General features: G+C 40.6%; 1 protein-coding gene across 7 annotated transcripts in view; it reads right to left on the bottom strand.

Annotated features, from left to right (window-relative positions):
* LOC105475271 (dedicator of cytokinesis 4) overlaps window positions 1–16634 on the bottom strand; it is a 474119-nt gene that overhangs the window by 169782 nt on the left and 287703 nt on the right. For all 7 annotated transcript variants that reach the window (XM_011730368.3, XM_011730372.3, XM_011730365.3 and 4 more), the window contains exons 14-16: window positions 9388–9512; window positions 8086–8248; window positions 3306–3412 (exon numbers count right to left, since the gene is read on the bottom strand). In XM_011730368.3, coding sequence (XP_011728670.2) covers window positions 3306–3412; window positions 8086–8248; window positions 9388–9512 — 395 coding nt within the window. The remainder of the gene's footprint in view (window positions 1–3305; window positions 3413–8085; window positions 8249–9387; window positions 9513–16634) is intronic.

Genomic DNA, 16634 nt, shown 5'->3' with positions numbered 1-16634 from the left:
CTCCACCTCCTGGGTTCAAGCAATTCTCCTGCCTTAGCCTCCCAACTAGCTGGGATTACAGGCGCCCACCACCATGCCAGGATAACTTTTTTGATTTTTAGTAGAGACGGGGTTTCGCCGTGTTGGCCAGGCTGGTCTCGAATTCCTGACTTCAGGAGGTCCACCAGCCTTGGCCTCCCAAAGTGCTGGGATTACAGGCATGAGCCGCTGTGCCCGGCTCAGTTTTATTTCTTACATTCAATCTGGAATGTGTTTTCGCAATAAGAGGAAGGTAGGAATCCAGTTCTTCCCTGCTTCCCCTAATACCCATTTTATTTATCTCAACACCACTTATTAAATGGGCTATATTTTTAGCTCATAATTTGAAACATGCTTCTCTCTCCACGTTTCTTTTTAAATACTGAATTCAAGGTGGCACAGTGACCGGCAGACTGTGTGCCTTCCTCTCGTAGCAGAAGAAGGATTATGTATTATGCCGGTAATATGGTTTAATAATCATAAATTACAAGTGGCCGTGAGCTGCAACTGAACTTGTTGGCTCAGTAGTATGAGAAAGAAAAATAAAAGTTGTTATACTTGGCAAGTATTTCATAACTCTGTAAATAAGAAATACTAAATAACCCTATTCATAAGAAAACTCAGCTACTTGGGGTTTTTTCTGTGGAGCGAATGCTTCCTGATGGATCCATACAATGCAGGTCTGCCCCAAATTAGACAGCCTACACATACCACACTGAGTTTCTCTTTTTGTTGAGGACACATTTTTCATGCTCAAATAAATTCCCCTTTATGGATTAGGATTCTTAGTACCAAGTCAATTTTTGTGGAAGAGCTTCAACTGAGTCAAAGTCCTATTTTTGAGAAAAGTTTTGGCCCTGACTACAGGCACCTGGACAGGCCTCTGTCTAGGAATTAATACCTGTTTGACTCCTAAATGTTCACGTGGAGAAACGAGCTCTGCTACCTGTCCTCTGGCATTTTAGGCATATGCATGTCTCTAGTCAGCAACTGAGAATCTTAGTATGGTTCATGCTCATGAAGAGAAGTCAACCAGGACTTGATTGGAAACCTAGCACTGACAAAGACACACCCGCAGACCCATAGGTGAGAGGGTCCAAACGGGATATGCTATGTAGAAGTGATTCATTCTTTTGCATATCATTAGGAAATGGGGAGCCCAGTCTTAATTATCTTAGCCTTACCTTTTCTGAGCTAAGATTTAATGTTACAAAGACATTTATATGAAGTACCATTTACGTTTTTGAAAATCGAAGCTCAAGACATTGCCTGTTATATTACATATCTTAGCGGGGAGCCTCAGACCTACAGCTGAGATAAATAGATCATCCCTGCAGTCTAGTATATGTAGTTCCTCTGCTTGCTTTTCTGGTTACTACGCTTTAAAATATTTTTGTTTCTTTCTATTTTAACACTGTTAGCTTGTTAGCTCTTTTAGATTACATTATGAAGAGAGAATTTAAAGGCCAGAAATAGAAGGATTTGGCTGTCTTGTTTGCCACTATTTTCCCAGCACCTAGAACAGTACCTGGCTGTAGTCTGTGGTCAATAAACATGTTGAACAAATAATAGAAAATGAATGATTAAAGAAATAGACACTGAAATATACATTCTATAAAAATAGAAAATACCAGGTGTGGGCTGGGCGCGGTGGCTCACGCCTGTAATCCCAGCACTTTGGGAGGCCGAGGCGGGCCCATCATGAGGTCAGGAGATTGAGACCATCCTGGCTAATGTGGTGAAACCCCGTCTTTACTAAAAATGCAAAAATTAGCCGGGCGTGGTGGTGGGCACCTGTTGTCCCAGCTACTCGGGAGGCTGAGGCAGGAGAATGGTGTGAACCTGGGAGGCGGAGCTTGCGGTGAGCTGAGATCTTGCCACTGCACTCCAGCCTGGGTGACAGAACAAGACTCCATCTCAAAAAAAAAAAGAAAGAAAATACCAGGTGTGTTATATATTGCCTCTCATTTGACTAGCAATCCAAAGAAAGTTTTTGCTTATAATCTCCTATTCATTCAATAATCTTCACTGAACATCTATCACAGGCCAGAATCCCTCTGCATAGCTGTTGTTCTCAAGGGGCTCATAAATCTAACGGGGTAAGCTGAGGGATCAACAGATAGTTCTGGAACAGTGTGATGAGAACAATGGTAAGAGATGTGTGCAGATAGCGGGGAGCTCAGGGAAGGGCAACTGGCCAGCTGCGAATATGAGATGGGCCAGGCGATAGTTCCTGAGGGAGGTTGTGGCCCGGATGAGTCTCTGGGAATGAGCAGAAGATACTCAGAGGGAGAGGCAGGGGAAGGCTGACTCCAGGAGCCACAAGGGCAGGGAAGAGCAGAAAGAGCCAGTAGCAGAGGGTGAAGAACTAGAAAGTGCTGGATGTGGTTGTAGCATCAAGAGGCCGGTAAGGAGTGAGGCAGTAGGGAGGTAGAAGGTTGGCATGCCCTGAGATGCCTGGGATTTATTCTCTCAGCAAGAAGCTTTTGAATGGGTCTTAAGCTGGGAAGTGACATGTCTGGATCTGCTCCTTAGATGAGTGACCCTAATGTCTAGGCTAGAGGAAGACAAGACCCAGCCCAGCAGGACCAGTTACCACAGGTGAGAGTTGATAAGGGCCTGGCTATTACACAGTTACAGAAATGGAGAAATGCAAAGGAGGAATATTTTGGAGAAAATTGCCTATGCACTTAAAAATACATTTTTTACCCTACAGTTCATTATTACGAGTATTCTCAGATAATTACAAGAGGTTCCTCCTTTGTAAGTTTTCTTTTTGTTGCCTACTATAATACACTTTGTTCCAAATGTTTTTTATGACAATTCTTGATTTACAAGAACTGCTAAAGTTGTCATGATGAAATACAGCCACTTCTCTGCCTGCTTAGTAACAACAGCAGACAAAATAGTAATGCTGACCTTGCTAAATTTACTTCTGGGGATATGCAGACCTAGATAAGAAAGCGCATACTGTAGTATTTAAAAAGTTATTTGTAAGGTTTACTTAACCCCACCACAGCAATGGAAAGAACTTTAAGAACAATACACAGATTTACCTAAATATCCACTCCTAAATTAGGATGAAAAAATAAATCATCTCTAAAATATGTTCTAGAATATGACAGAATATAGAAACAATACTTTCAAAAAGATATTCTCCCTGAGAGCAATCTTACAAGAGTATTCTTTTCAGTCATTTTTTTTTCTCTTTTCAAAATGATAAGATAGTGAGGTGCTATTTCAGCACTATTTTTTACTGCCCATCGCCACCATCTGACTGATGTTACCTTATGCACGATGAGCTCATGAGTGCCATCTGGAAGAGTCCTACCATCTTCTTGCATCAGAGGGACAAAAGAAAACCCAAACAACTTCTTCTCTCCTTTCTCCTTTGCTGTAAAAAACAAAATTACTGGCTTATTTAAGTGTATCTATGTTCAGGTACATAGTTTGTCAAGAAGCATAATCATCGAGAAATATAACCCATACACAACAGTTCCCACTACACAATAGAGCACAGCTTTTCTGATAGGCCATCTCTATAAAGCAGTCACTCTCTAATCCCCTCTTCCTGCCCCCTTATCTGCAACTTACATTTCTTGCCTAATTTTCTTTATGGGAGTCACTATCTGAAATTGTTTTTTAAAAATTTGTGGATTGCCTGTTTCTTCTTTTTACCCCTAGGTCCCATTGAGGGCAGGGGTCTTATCTGTTTTATGTTATTGTTTCAAAGAGTGCTAGGAACATAGTAGGTGCTCAATAAATATATGTTAAATGAATGAACAAGTGAATGAATGAAAGTGAAATGCTTTGTTTTGATTACTAACCATCGAAAGGGAATCTCTAAGCTCTACCCCCGTCCATGACATAACTTCTTTCCCTATATCCACACATGTAAGGAAAGTAAGTCCTGTTGCAGTTACCTCCTTGGAATAAGTTAGGCATGTTGAAAGCCAATATGAATATTAAACCTATAGTTTAATAAGGGCTCACTACTGTGGAAACCGGAAATGAGGCGATGAGGTTTTCAGATGCCTAATTAAGAAATACAATAGCTAGAAAAGGCAAGGATCATTAGCAATTATTTACAGATAGGGAAATTGAGGTCATAGATGTTACGTAACTTGTTGTAGATCCCTTAAGTACCATTCCAGCCATTCCAGTTCTTTCCACCAAGATTTTTTTTTTCCCCCTCCAAAAATGAAGAAAGCATTAAAAGAACCTTGTTTGGTTAACTTGACTCTCCCACTGTACTTAGATGGCCAGAGAGTTCTCCAGGGCCAGCAGCCTGTTAAGGGCTGAATTGTCCCTCTTTCACGAGTGGAACATTATACTTGAACAGAAAAGTTCAACTTTCGGATGCAGTGAGATCTGAGCTGGAGGTGTTAGGTATGGTGATCCTGAAGTTTGGACAAGATGTTTAGCAACACAGCATTTAATTGCTCCAGGCATTTAAACACAGGGAAGTAGAGCCTAATGCATAAAACGGTAATTTTGTCTGGCTGGTGCTGGTCCCTAATATGAGGACACTCTGAAAATGTGATTATAGCAAAGGACTTTCTTTTAAAATCATTAATTTCAACCCCATAGAGAAACTGGAAAAAGAATTCGTGTTTTTTAAAAAGTCAAGCAAAAATCACACCAAAGATCTCTGGGAAGAGATATCCACAGCAATGATAGTACAGGAACTTGAATCCATAAGTTCATTTAAGAACAACTGGCATCTTGACGACATTGAGTCTTCCTGTGCACAACCATAGCTCTTGTATCCTTTATAGCAAAACTTCTCAAAAGATTCGTCTATACCCATTACTCCCCCTCTTTCCCCTCCATCTCATTCTTTAACTCACGTTTATCACCACAGATTCACTAAAACAACTTGTCAGGTTCAACGAGTTCCATGATGCCAAATCAAATTATTTGTCCTCATCTTATTTGATCTACCACTGGCACCAGACACATGTGATCAATCCTCTCTCGAAAAACTGCATTCATTTAGCTCCTGGATTCTATTCTTCCTGGACTGGCCTTCAACCTACTAGATAGTCCTTCTTATTGTCATTTATAATGCCTCCTTCTCATTCTCCCAGCTCTAAATATGGCGAGTACCCCAGAGACCCATCCTTGGACTCCCCTTTGCTCTCTAAACTTACTACCTGGGAACTCCAATCAGTCTCGGACTTCAGAAATCATCAAAATTAGTGATGTGCTGGAACTGGATCATACTGGTCCATAAGAGCTGAAAGTGCACATTCCTCCCCAGTTCTACATTCAGTGATGTCATGTTGGAAGCTTGAAACTGGCCATGGTGGGAGTATCTACACCATGGAAATCAGCAAATGCTAGAGTTCAGGGATCCTCCCCAACCTCCAGTGCTGGCTCAGTAGACCAACCACTGAACAATATGTTCTCATTCCCAAGTTTCCAACCTGGAGGTCACTCAACTGCCCACTTGACATCTTGAGTGTCTAATAGACATCTCTGATTTAACATGTCTAAAATGCAATGCTTGATTTTTGTTCCCCAAACAGGTTCTTCCTGTTGTCTTCCCCACTTAATTAAATGACCATTAATTCTCAGGCCGACATCTTTGGGTCACTCTGGACTTTTCTCCTTCTTTCATATCCGATCTGGTAATATTCTGTAAAAAAGAATTGAACCACTACCCTCGTAATTCAGAACACTTTAAATCTCTTACTTGGAAGACTAAAAAAAGCTTCCCAAATGGTTTTTCTGTTCCCAACCTTACTACCTATAATCTATTATCCCATAAAGTAGCCAGACTTATCTTCTCTCCAAATCCTCTCTAGTGGTTCTTCTCAATTCAAATAAAATGCACAGTCCTCATCATGAAATAAAAGACTATACAAGATCTGGTGCCACTGCTACCTTCCTGGTCCCCTCACTATTCGTTGAAAATGCCAAGCATGTTTCAAGCTCAAGCCTTTTGTACTGACTGTCCTGTCTGCCTGGAATCTTCTTTCCCCAGAAAGAATAGTCTCAATGGCTCAGACCTTCACTTCTTTTAGTTTGTTGCCAACACATGTCCTTATAAGAGAAGTCTTTCCTGACAGCCCTATGTAAAACAGCAACACAGTACCATCACTTCCTACTCCCTAACTGCAATTTAAGTCTTCACTGCACTTCATCACTTGCTGTCTGATGTATTATGTACTTAGTTTCTCAGCTATTATCTGTCTTTCCTCTCTGGAATGAAAGCTCTGTGAGAGGGGCTATTTTCTTGTGCTCACTGATGTGTCTCCAGTACCCAGTAAAACGCTTGGCATATAGTGGGAGTTCAATAACTATTTGTTTCATGAAAAACTGATGTTTCTGAATAGATATGAACACACAGATAAATATTTGGAAGCCCACTTTATAAAACGATTGCATTGGTTATTCATAGTTTGTGGTATTATCAAGATTTTTTCCTTCTTTACATTTGGCTGTTTCTTCTGACTTTTAATTAGGAAAATTAAAAGAAAAAAAAACCTATGAGTAATTTTTCAAGTACAGGGATAAGAAGGTAGAGATCTAATAGATTTTACTGAAAATAGCCTTTATTCTACTTTCCAAGTTCTGAATTAGAATAATTATCTCCAAATGCTCTTTCTCTCTTTCCCCACTATTTCACCGTTATTTTCTCTTTTTCTTACCTTAAAGCTCAAACCTCATATTAGGCCCCAGGGAGAATTTATAACAAAGATTGATGGAAGAAACAGTACGGCACCATTGTAAGTCCTTTATGTTTTCCTACTTCAAGTCCTTTACAGGAAACTCTTCTTGGAATTTGGAAGAATTTTAAGACCCTGCTAGCTCTCTTCCTGCATTCAGAAACATTCACACAAGCATAATTTATGAAGCTCCTTGAGTCAATTCTGAAATATGCCATAATTCCAGCAACAGATAAAGTCCTTCTTCTCTGCCCGAACCTTGGGTAAATTACAACAGCACTGAGGTGAAGTCACCACAAATCTTTTGGCAAAGCCCCTATTCCTTCCAGACTGGAAAGGAGCCTGCTGCTTCTTCAAAAATGTGATTCTCCTGTATCTCTCATTTGTTGTACTGCTCCCAAAGCTAGATTCGCCAGAACCTTCTCTGGTCACAAGGTACACTGGCAGTGCTAAGATACCCTCAGGGACACAGGGAATATCAGAAGATTCCTGGACTCCTGGTAGTTGGGGGAGAGAGATGGGGCTTGAGAGGGTGGTAATGAATGCAAAAAAAACTGAAATAGAAACACTGAGAAGCAATAACTTTATAGATAGCAATGCCCATGTGGACGAACCCTGTAACAGTTCTATGTCTTGGGTTGTTTAAATCTATAAAATGAGGCCGGCTGTGGGGGCTCATGCCTATAATCCCAGTACTTTGGGAGGCCGAAGCAGGCAGGTCATCTGAGGTCAGGAGTTCGAGATCAGCCTGACCAATATGATGAAACGCCATCTCTAATAAAAATACAAAAATTAGCCAGGCATGGTGGCAGGCACCTTTAGTCCCAGCTACTCAGGAGGCTGAGACAGGAGAATTGCTTGAGCCCGGGAGGCGGAGATTGCAGAGAGCTGAGATCGCGCCACTGCATTCCAGCCTGGGCGACAGAATGAGACTTTGTCTCAAAAAAAAAAAAAAAAAAATCTGTAAAGTGAGGCAATTACTTCATGTTACTTCTAAGCCTTTTTCCAGCTGACATTATTTGATTCTCATCTGAATACTGTCTGAGAGAGTACAGTGATGCAGACACACACAAATCAGATATGCATCTGAGCCGACCAAAGGCTTTCCCAGTGGCTTCACATGCCATGAAAAGTCCTAGTGGGTTTTCCCGATCTGTGTGAGAGCTGGATCAGCTCCTGGAGATACCTGAATGGTTAGGATTGCCTAAGCCCACCAGAATCAGTTTAGTTTTTAACGCTGTTCCTCCCCTTTCTGGCTAATCTTTCTAGAATGGAACAAACTGATTTTTACAAAAGTAATCAATTTAAGATCAACCCACATCTTCATGAGAGCCCAGTAAGCAGGATACTCCAGCACAAGAGAGACAGGCAGTCAATGCCATCAAATACTTACTGGAACAATGCCGAAACTCGAAGCGGATGTGTGCGCCCCGGAATTTATCCACGGGAATGGGAAGCTTCAGCAGTTCAGACCACCTGGGGCTGTTGTTATGATAAAGCACAAAGGAGTGGTACTCACTGGCTGGTGGCTCCCCAGAGCCAAAGGAGATAAAATCCTAACAAAGGGAACACACAGGTTAAAGAGAGCTTCATCTAAAGATCTTTTGAAAAGGCAGAGCAATCACTTTGCTCTATCTGCCTGCCCCTCAAATAGCACTTCACAGAAAATTACCTCACTGGTTCTTTGCCGTGTGTTTCTGTACCTGCTGCTGTTTAGCAGGGTGTATCTATTTAATTCTGATGCTGGTCTCCAAGGATTTACTGTGCCAAGGGTAGACCTGGGTGATACATGGGAGATGGTCGACCGCATGCCCCACTTGGAGCTCAACTACATGGCAAAGTTCCCAACCTGCAGTAGTCAAAAGCCTATTTTGTGCCTCAGTAGGTGACTCACTAAGCCCCAGGACCAACCTTCTTATTTAAATGGGCAGCTGTATTTCTCCATGAAGAAGGGGCTCATGAAAACTACTTCTTCCATAAAAACACCTGCTATTCTCACCCCAATTAGTAAGGAGTACCCTAGTCTTCATGCCTATTTTGGTCAGAAAGAAAATATATAGGATTAAATAATGAAATGGTTTTAAAACTATGCTGCATTTATCTCAGCACTTGGGGAAGACAAGGCTCGAGAGGATCACTTGAGGCGAGGAGTGCGAGACCAGCCTGGCCGACATGGTGAGACCCTGTCTCTACTAAAAATACAAAAAGTAGCTGGGCATGGTGGCACATGCCTGTAATCCGTTACTTGAAGGGCTGAGGTACGAGAATTGCTTGAACCCGGAAAGGAGAGGTTGCAATGAGCGGAGATTGTACTACTGCACTCCAGTCTGGTGACAGAGTAAGATTCTGTCTCAAAAAAAAAAAAAAAAAAGCTGCTTTTAAGTAACAGCTGCTATAAGAAGATTATTGACACAATTAATTAAGCAAACTGTCGAAGTTGTTGCTGTTTTCTTTTCCTGGCTTGTCTTCAGCATGAAGACTGCGTTTTTCTGCTCTCTTTTCTGAAAGGAATTTTAGTGAATTTAAAAAAAGGAAAAAGAAAACTACACAGGGGTGAAGGAGAAAAATAAGATAGAAAATAATGCAAATCAGAAATTAACTGACTGCAAATCAGAAAATAACTGATCACATTAAAGATTAAGTGAAAGCAATTACACAGACTTGTTTGGCCTGGAAATATCAAGTATTAACATACCTTCAGGGTTTGGCCACTGCTGTCTACAATGAACATCGTAACTTCCACATTTCTGGCCACGCTCTTCCCTCCTTTCTCAAATTCTCCCCTTTCAATAGTGATATATAAATCATTCCTCATTTCACCTATAAGGAAAGGAAAATTAAAACCATGTTATATATATTAGGAAATGTAATAAAGTGCTATATCAAGGAAAAGTTTATACAATATATGGTTATACAGGCATATAAAAGTACAAATATATTTGCATTTTTATAATTTTATAAAAGTGTCCTCACCCTCACTGCCAACATCTGAGAAGAATAAAAGCCAGCCTCTGCTAGTCTGAATTAGCAATACTGTAATTGTATATCTAGGAGGCGAATACTGGGACCGAGTAGGAAGGTATTGTCAGGTCTCACCATTTTTCAATATTTCCCTCATTTTATTTATGAGGTGTGATTGTAAGATGACAGCCTAGCAGGGGTGGCTCAGAGAAACCAGTCTTATTACTTTATAGTCATAGCAATTTAGGGTAGAAGAAATACCTAAATGTAGTAAAATAATAGGACTGTAAAGGATACAATTACAACTTAAATCTTTTCCACAATTCATGGACAAAATGATCTCACTGCTGGAAGAATCCAGATTAGCAATTTATGAACACAGATGTAGAATAATTCAGTCATACAGACAAACTCAGCTTAATATTTCATATCATCAAGCTATAAAACAAGTGAGAAAGGCCCTATATTCAAATGGGCACATCCTATGTACATATATACTATCGATTTTTTCTCTACTGGTGATTTATAAAACTTCAGTTTTTAAAACTCTCAACCCTTTCTTATTATTGCAAGATATAAAAAGAGAAATTTGATGCCAACTAGCAAACTTAGGCAAATGTGCTAACAGCATGCTTTTACCTCTCTTATAAGAATTAAACTAGGGGGAAATAATGAATGCATAGAGAAGTGAGAAATAAGTCAACAAAGCACAACTAGAAAGTTTTTAAAGGTAAATGGTGAGATGGCAAGGTCGAATTTACTTTTACTTAACACAGATTTCAAACACTTGAAAAAAATCAAAAGTAATACTGTTTTCTTTTCTTTTCTCTTTTTTTTCTTTTTTTGAGGAAAAAAAAAGGGGGGTCTCACTCTGTTGCCCAGGCTGGAGTGCAGTGGCACAATCTTGGCTCACTGCAAGCTCTGCCTCCCGGGTTCCTGTCATTCTCCTGCCTCAGCCTCCCGAGTAGCTGGGATCACAGGTGCCCGCCACCAGGCCCGGATAATATTTTGTATTTTTAGTAGAGATGGGGTTTCACATTGTTAGCCAGGATGGTCTCAATCTCCTGACCTTGAATACTCTGTTTTCTAATAAAACATTTCCCCATAAGAAAGCAAATCACTAGAAAGAAAAATAACCATACAACTATGTCTACAATGAGGAGTTTTATAAAACTTCTTCATCAAAGTGTGGACAAGGAAGTACCCTAGTTCCTCAATGCCATGGACCATGGGAGATTATCAGTGTACCTGATCATCTTCCTCCATAAAGACCAACTTTTTATGATGGCATCATTTGCAAATGACCTAGGCTGACAAGGACACAGGTGGGCCATAAAACAGAAAAACTAAGTAAGTTCTAAAAAGAATTACATCTTAGTCACTCTTTACAAAGGGTATATATAAAATATATATAAAACATACATTAGTGGAAACAATACAGAGGTCTCTGGCTTATGAATTTCTAGTACTCTTATACAGCTTATACAAACCAACTTGGGAAGGCAATGAACTTAAAGTCCAGGAGAAAAGCAACACATTTCAACACTTTAAACATTGTATTTGTGTGCTTTGAAAGTTTTCTGTTTTAACTATTTCCTTTATTAATTTTTAGAGAATGGCCCAGTACATTTTATGTTTATTAGACTTTTTATAACCCATTTCACTTTACTACATGTATTCTGTACTGCCACATTTAATGTTATTTATTTAACAATTCCGTTATAGAATCAACAGCAAACCCCCAAAATTTGTCCCCTGAATCAACTGACTTCAACAAACAAAAAATAGGTCTGGTACATACAATGGCCTGCACATGCTAGTTTAACAAGAGGTTTGGGAGGAAATTCTTGACAATAATGTTTCCATGAACAGATCTGGCAGGTGAAAAAACAACACTCAAATCAAGATACTTTAGAGCAAAATATATTGGCTAAAAACAGCAGAATTCTTTTGCTTCTTGGAGTAAGTGACACATCATAAGTAGCTCTGCTTACAAATAGACTGTAAAACCTACACTGACTAAAGGGAAGTATAGCTACAGGGGTTTTTACCTTAGGAATTTCTCATAATGAGTAATTAGCTTGTCCAAACCACACAGGGATTAACTGTCCTGCAAAATAAAGAGTAAGTGTTTCTTGGGGAGGTGCTTTCCACTGTTATCTGCTAAAAGGACAGGGACCCTCAGACTCCAGCAAAGGCAAGAGGTGATAAGGGAGGTTTGCAAGGTAACCTGTTTCCCTCTGTCTGTAGGCTAGGCCCAAAGGAGGGAAAATGAGGGCTGTACTGCCAGCATCACAAAATTCTTTTTTTATGTACTGTATTTATTCAATGAATGTTTCTTGAGCATCTCCTGTGTGCTAGATACTATTATTACAAGCCAGGAAGATTCAGTAGTGAATACAGCAAAAATTATTTCCCCAGAGTCTTGATTCTAGAAGGGGTAACTCCTTAATAAATAAATAAATAAGTAAAATATATAGCATGCTAAGTGATAACAGACACTGTGGATAAAAGTGAGGAGGAGGATACAGAGTACTGAATGGGGATGGAGGGAGAGTTAAAATTTTCAACAGGGTAATTAGAGAAGGCCTCATGAGAAGATGAGCACCCTGAGTAGGCTACGGTGTGTTTCACAAAGGAGTAAGGTTCCAAAGGGCGTTAGCTTCTCAGGCCAATCCCCAAGTCCTGTTTAGCTCATAAAATAGCTGGATTCTCCTAACTCTTCTTCACAAAAGAGATTCTGAATTTAAATATACTAACGGCAGTAGGTTCACAGGACAATTAGAATAAGGAGATATAGGTTCTAGTCTCTGCTACTGCTACGGTGTGTGACATCAGTCTACACAGGATATCAGAAACCTCTGGGTCTCAGGTTTTTGTTATCAAAATGAGAATAGGGTAAAGGTGGGGACAGGAGAGGTGGTAGGAGAGACAACACTACTTTGTTATATTACGCTGTTTCTATGCCTTACAAAAGAACCTCCTCAAAACAACACGTTCACAAAATCAAACTCCTTATACATACGCTTTAATTTTCTGTTCTTTAACTGTCACTATCCCTGCAACCCCATTATCTTTTGCAAATCTTTTAGACTAAAACCAGATTTCTTTGAAAAGAGAATACACGACAAGAAGAACACTTTTCCTGGGTGACATTCTCCATGTGCCTCTCCCCAGGAATTTTACAGCTTGCTTATGTTCCAATTCTGCAAGGTGCCACGTTTTGACAAAATATGCAGAAGGATCAAGTTGAAACAAGTGCTAATTAAAATCAATACATTTGAGGCTGACTCTGGAGAAAACTCATGAGTCCAAATGGTGTTCAGAAAGCATCTTGGGTAATTAAGAGAGAAACCATCAAGTCAGTATAAAAAGGAGTCATAACACCCATGTGAAAAGCTATTTCCCTGACAATGCTTATTAACACCTTGTACCTCTCAAATTTATTACTCTGAAAATTTGATGTGCACCATACTTTCTTTCTCTTTAGCAGGCCTGCTGGCTAGGGAGCCTTTACACATATGAAGGCCTTTCAAAATACCACTGTAGACAAGATAAAGATAAGGTCATAAAAGTGGGAACAAACTCAAGAGTTCAGTGACTGCAGTCAAATGGGTCCATTAACAGCTTGACCTAGATGGGTAAGAATTTCCATCAGTAGCTGAAAACTGTAATTCTTGTTTCTGTCTTAGGAGTGCCTTGGATAAAGGCATATAGTACATGATCACCACAGCATGTAAAGCACTGTGCACCATCCCAGCAGCTTTATTTTATATATATATACACACACACATATACACATATATATACACACACACACACACTGGATATTTGTTAAGAGTTATGGAACCAAATAAAATTTCCTGTCCTTTAGTTTAAAAAAAAAAAAAGAAAGAAAATGTGTAAATGACTTCGGTTTTTTGTGAACTCAGATTATCATTGATGATGTTGTTAATGATGATGGCAGTAGTAAGAGTCCTAGTAGCAAAAGCAGCAGCAGTATACTTTATTGAGTTCCTACTATGCGTTGGGTACTTTGCAAAATGCTAGAAGTAGAACATCTCATTCAATTATCATATCAACTTTACAAAAAAGGCACTATCATTTCCATTTTGCAGATGAGGAAATGAAAATGTAGGGATGAAGAAAGGTGCCCTAGGTATTATCGGTGACCCCACATTACCTCTGAAAACCTGTAATTCCATGCCATGAGAATGGCCGTCAAATAAGCCACTGCAATTCAGCCTTTGTCGGGAGAAGTGACTTGAGCAAGGAAGGGAGCAGTCCTGCGTTGCTTCGTATTTGTCAGACCAGTTTTTAAATACTGATTACAGTTCTTGGGACCATCTTTACAAGACAGAGACAGACACCAATGGTATCATCCAGATCATAAACAATATGAAGAAAGGACTCAGAACCCATCACAAGAAGGAAGATGTAGACAATAAAATTAACTGAATTTTAAAATGCTGAAGTTCCATGCAGAAAAGGAAACTGGTCCAACATGTCACTTTGAGAGACAATGTGATGATGTATTCTTGGTCAATACAAATATTCAAGTATGAGCCAGAAAACCACCACTAGGAAACATGAAGAGGAATGCATGCACTAGACACATGGCTGGGCTGGGTGGCCCCTCATGTGTGTGAAAGGCAGATTAATACCCCCTCCCCAAAGATGCCTAGGTCCCAATCCCTGGAACCTATGAGTATGTTACCTTGCAGATGTGATTAAATTAATGATCTTAAGATAGGGGGATTTTCTTGGATTAACAGGGTGGGTCCAATATAATCACAGGTCCTTGAAAAAGGGAGAGGGAAGGGTCAGAATTAGAGAAGGGGATATGATGAGGAACACAAAGGCTGGAATGACTTGGATCTAAGCCAAGGAGTGCAGGCAGCCTCCACAAGCTGGAAAAGGCAAGGAAGTGGATTCTCCCCTAGAGGCATCAGAAGAAATGCAGCCCTGATCACACCTTGATTTTAGTTCAGTGAGACTAGCTCATCCTCTGACCTCCAGAACTATAACGTAATAAATGTATGTTGTTTGAAGCCACCCTGTTATAGCACCTATAGGAAACTAATACAATGTGTCTTTCATATCCAAGTTTCTGTCACTTCATGACACCTTCAAGGAGGAGGAAGGAATGGGAGCAGGACTCACAGGTAACTGGAGACTGAAGCAGAGCACAGACAGGGCGAACATATGGATAGGCTGAAAAATTAACTAATATTATATTTCCAGTTTCTCACACAAGATACACTTGAGTAAAACCCATCAGGTTTTCTCTATTTTCTGTCTGTCTGTCATTCTCACTTTTGTTTTGCTCTGTTTTTAAAAGAGTACTATGAGATACTGAACTCTTTTGGGAGGTAGCTTTTTATGTTTTGCTTATGACAATTAAGCAAGCAAGGGCACATGATATAGCACCACAATGGGCTCTCCAGACAGTTTTGCACAGAGCCAAGAGCATGGAAAAATGTGGTTCCCTGTTGCCATCCCACTCTGGGACAATGCGTGGAGATCTGGCAGCCCGTTGGGGGAAGTCCTATACTCTTGGGGTGGTGGGGACTGCAAGCTTCATAATTTGAGAGGTACCAGCCCCTCCCTCTGTCTGATCTAGGGCTGGGATATAACTTCAGGGTGACACATTAGAGTCTCAGCTTCCCTCTCTCTTCAGTCACTGTGGCATTCATTGGTTGAAAGACCACCATCTCCTCGCAAATCAGGGTTCAGGCCTAAGCTAAGTGGTGTGGGGGCCCAGTGACTAGGGCTGGAGGGTGGTAAGCTTTGGTTAGGTTTAGGATATATACAGATACATTATATATATCAATGTATATTTTGCTACAGAGTCTCACTCTCTCCTAGGCTGGAGTGCAATGGCATGATCTCAGCTCATTGCAGCCTCAACCTGCTGGGCTCAAGCAATTCTATCGCCTCAGCCTCCTGAGTAGCTGGGACTGCAGGCGCACGCCACCATGCCTGACTTTGTAAAGACAGGGTTTTGCTATGTTGTCCAGGCTGGTCTTGAACAACTGAGGTCAAACAATCCATCCTTCGTGGTCTCCCAAAGTGCTGGGATTACAGACATGCACCACCATGCCCAGCCAGATTTAGGACATATTTTTAAGGAAGATCAAATCTTACTAGTGCACATCTACTTCTCCAAAAGAAGGCTTACTGCTGTTTCAATTCTATCTTTTGATGTGTATTTCTCTATCAGTACATAGTAAGGAATATTTATATTGGCCAGGCGCAGTGACTCACGCCTGTAATCCCAGCACTTTGGGAGGCTGAGACGGGTAGATCACGAGGTCAGGAGATCGAGACCACCCTGGCTAACATGGTGAAACCTTATCTCTACTAAAAATATAAAAAATTAGCCAGGTGTGGTGGCAGGCACCTGTAGTCCCAGCAACTAGGGAGGCTGAGGCAGGAGAATGGTGTGAACCCGGAAGGCGGAGCTTGCAGTGAGCCGAGATCGTGCCACTGCACTCCAGCCCAGACGACAGAGTGAGACTCCATCTCAAATTCAGAAAAAAAAAAAAAAAAAGAAAATGTATATTTAAAATAATGAAATTGCGTACTTCTTTTTTTCTCAAAGTGACTTTTATTTATTTTTTATACTTTTGTTTTTATTTTGCTTTAAGTTCTGGGATGCATGTACAAACATGCAGGTTTGATACACAGGTATACATGTGCCATGGTGGTTTGCTGTGCCTACCAACCTGTCATCTAGGTTTTAAGCCCCACATGCATTAGGTATTTGTCCTAATGCTCTCCCTCCCCTTACCCCCCACCCCCCAGAGGCCCCAGTGTGTGATGTTCCCCTCCCTGTGTACATGTGTTCTCATTGTCCAACTCCCACTTAGGAGTGAGAACATGTGGTGTTCCTGTGTTAGTTTGCTGAGAATGATGGCTTCCAGCTTTATCCATGTCCCTGCAAAGGACATGAACTCATTCTTCTTTATGGCTGCACAG

This window comes from Macaca nemestrina, chromosome 4 (assembly GCF_043159975.1).
Source record: "Macaca nemestrina isolate mMacNem1 chromosome 4, mMacNem.hap1, whole genome shotgun sequence".
Taxonomy (NCBI): domain Eukaryota; kingdom Metazoa; phylum Chordata; class Mammalia; order Primates; family Cercopithecidae; genus Macaca; species Macaca nemestrina.
The sequence above is the reverse complement of the archived record's forward strand: the minus strand, read 5'-3'. Positions and strand labels throughout refer to the sequence as shown.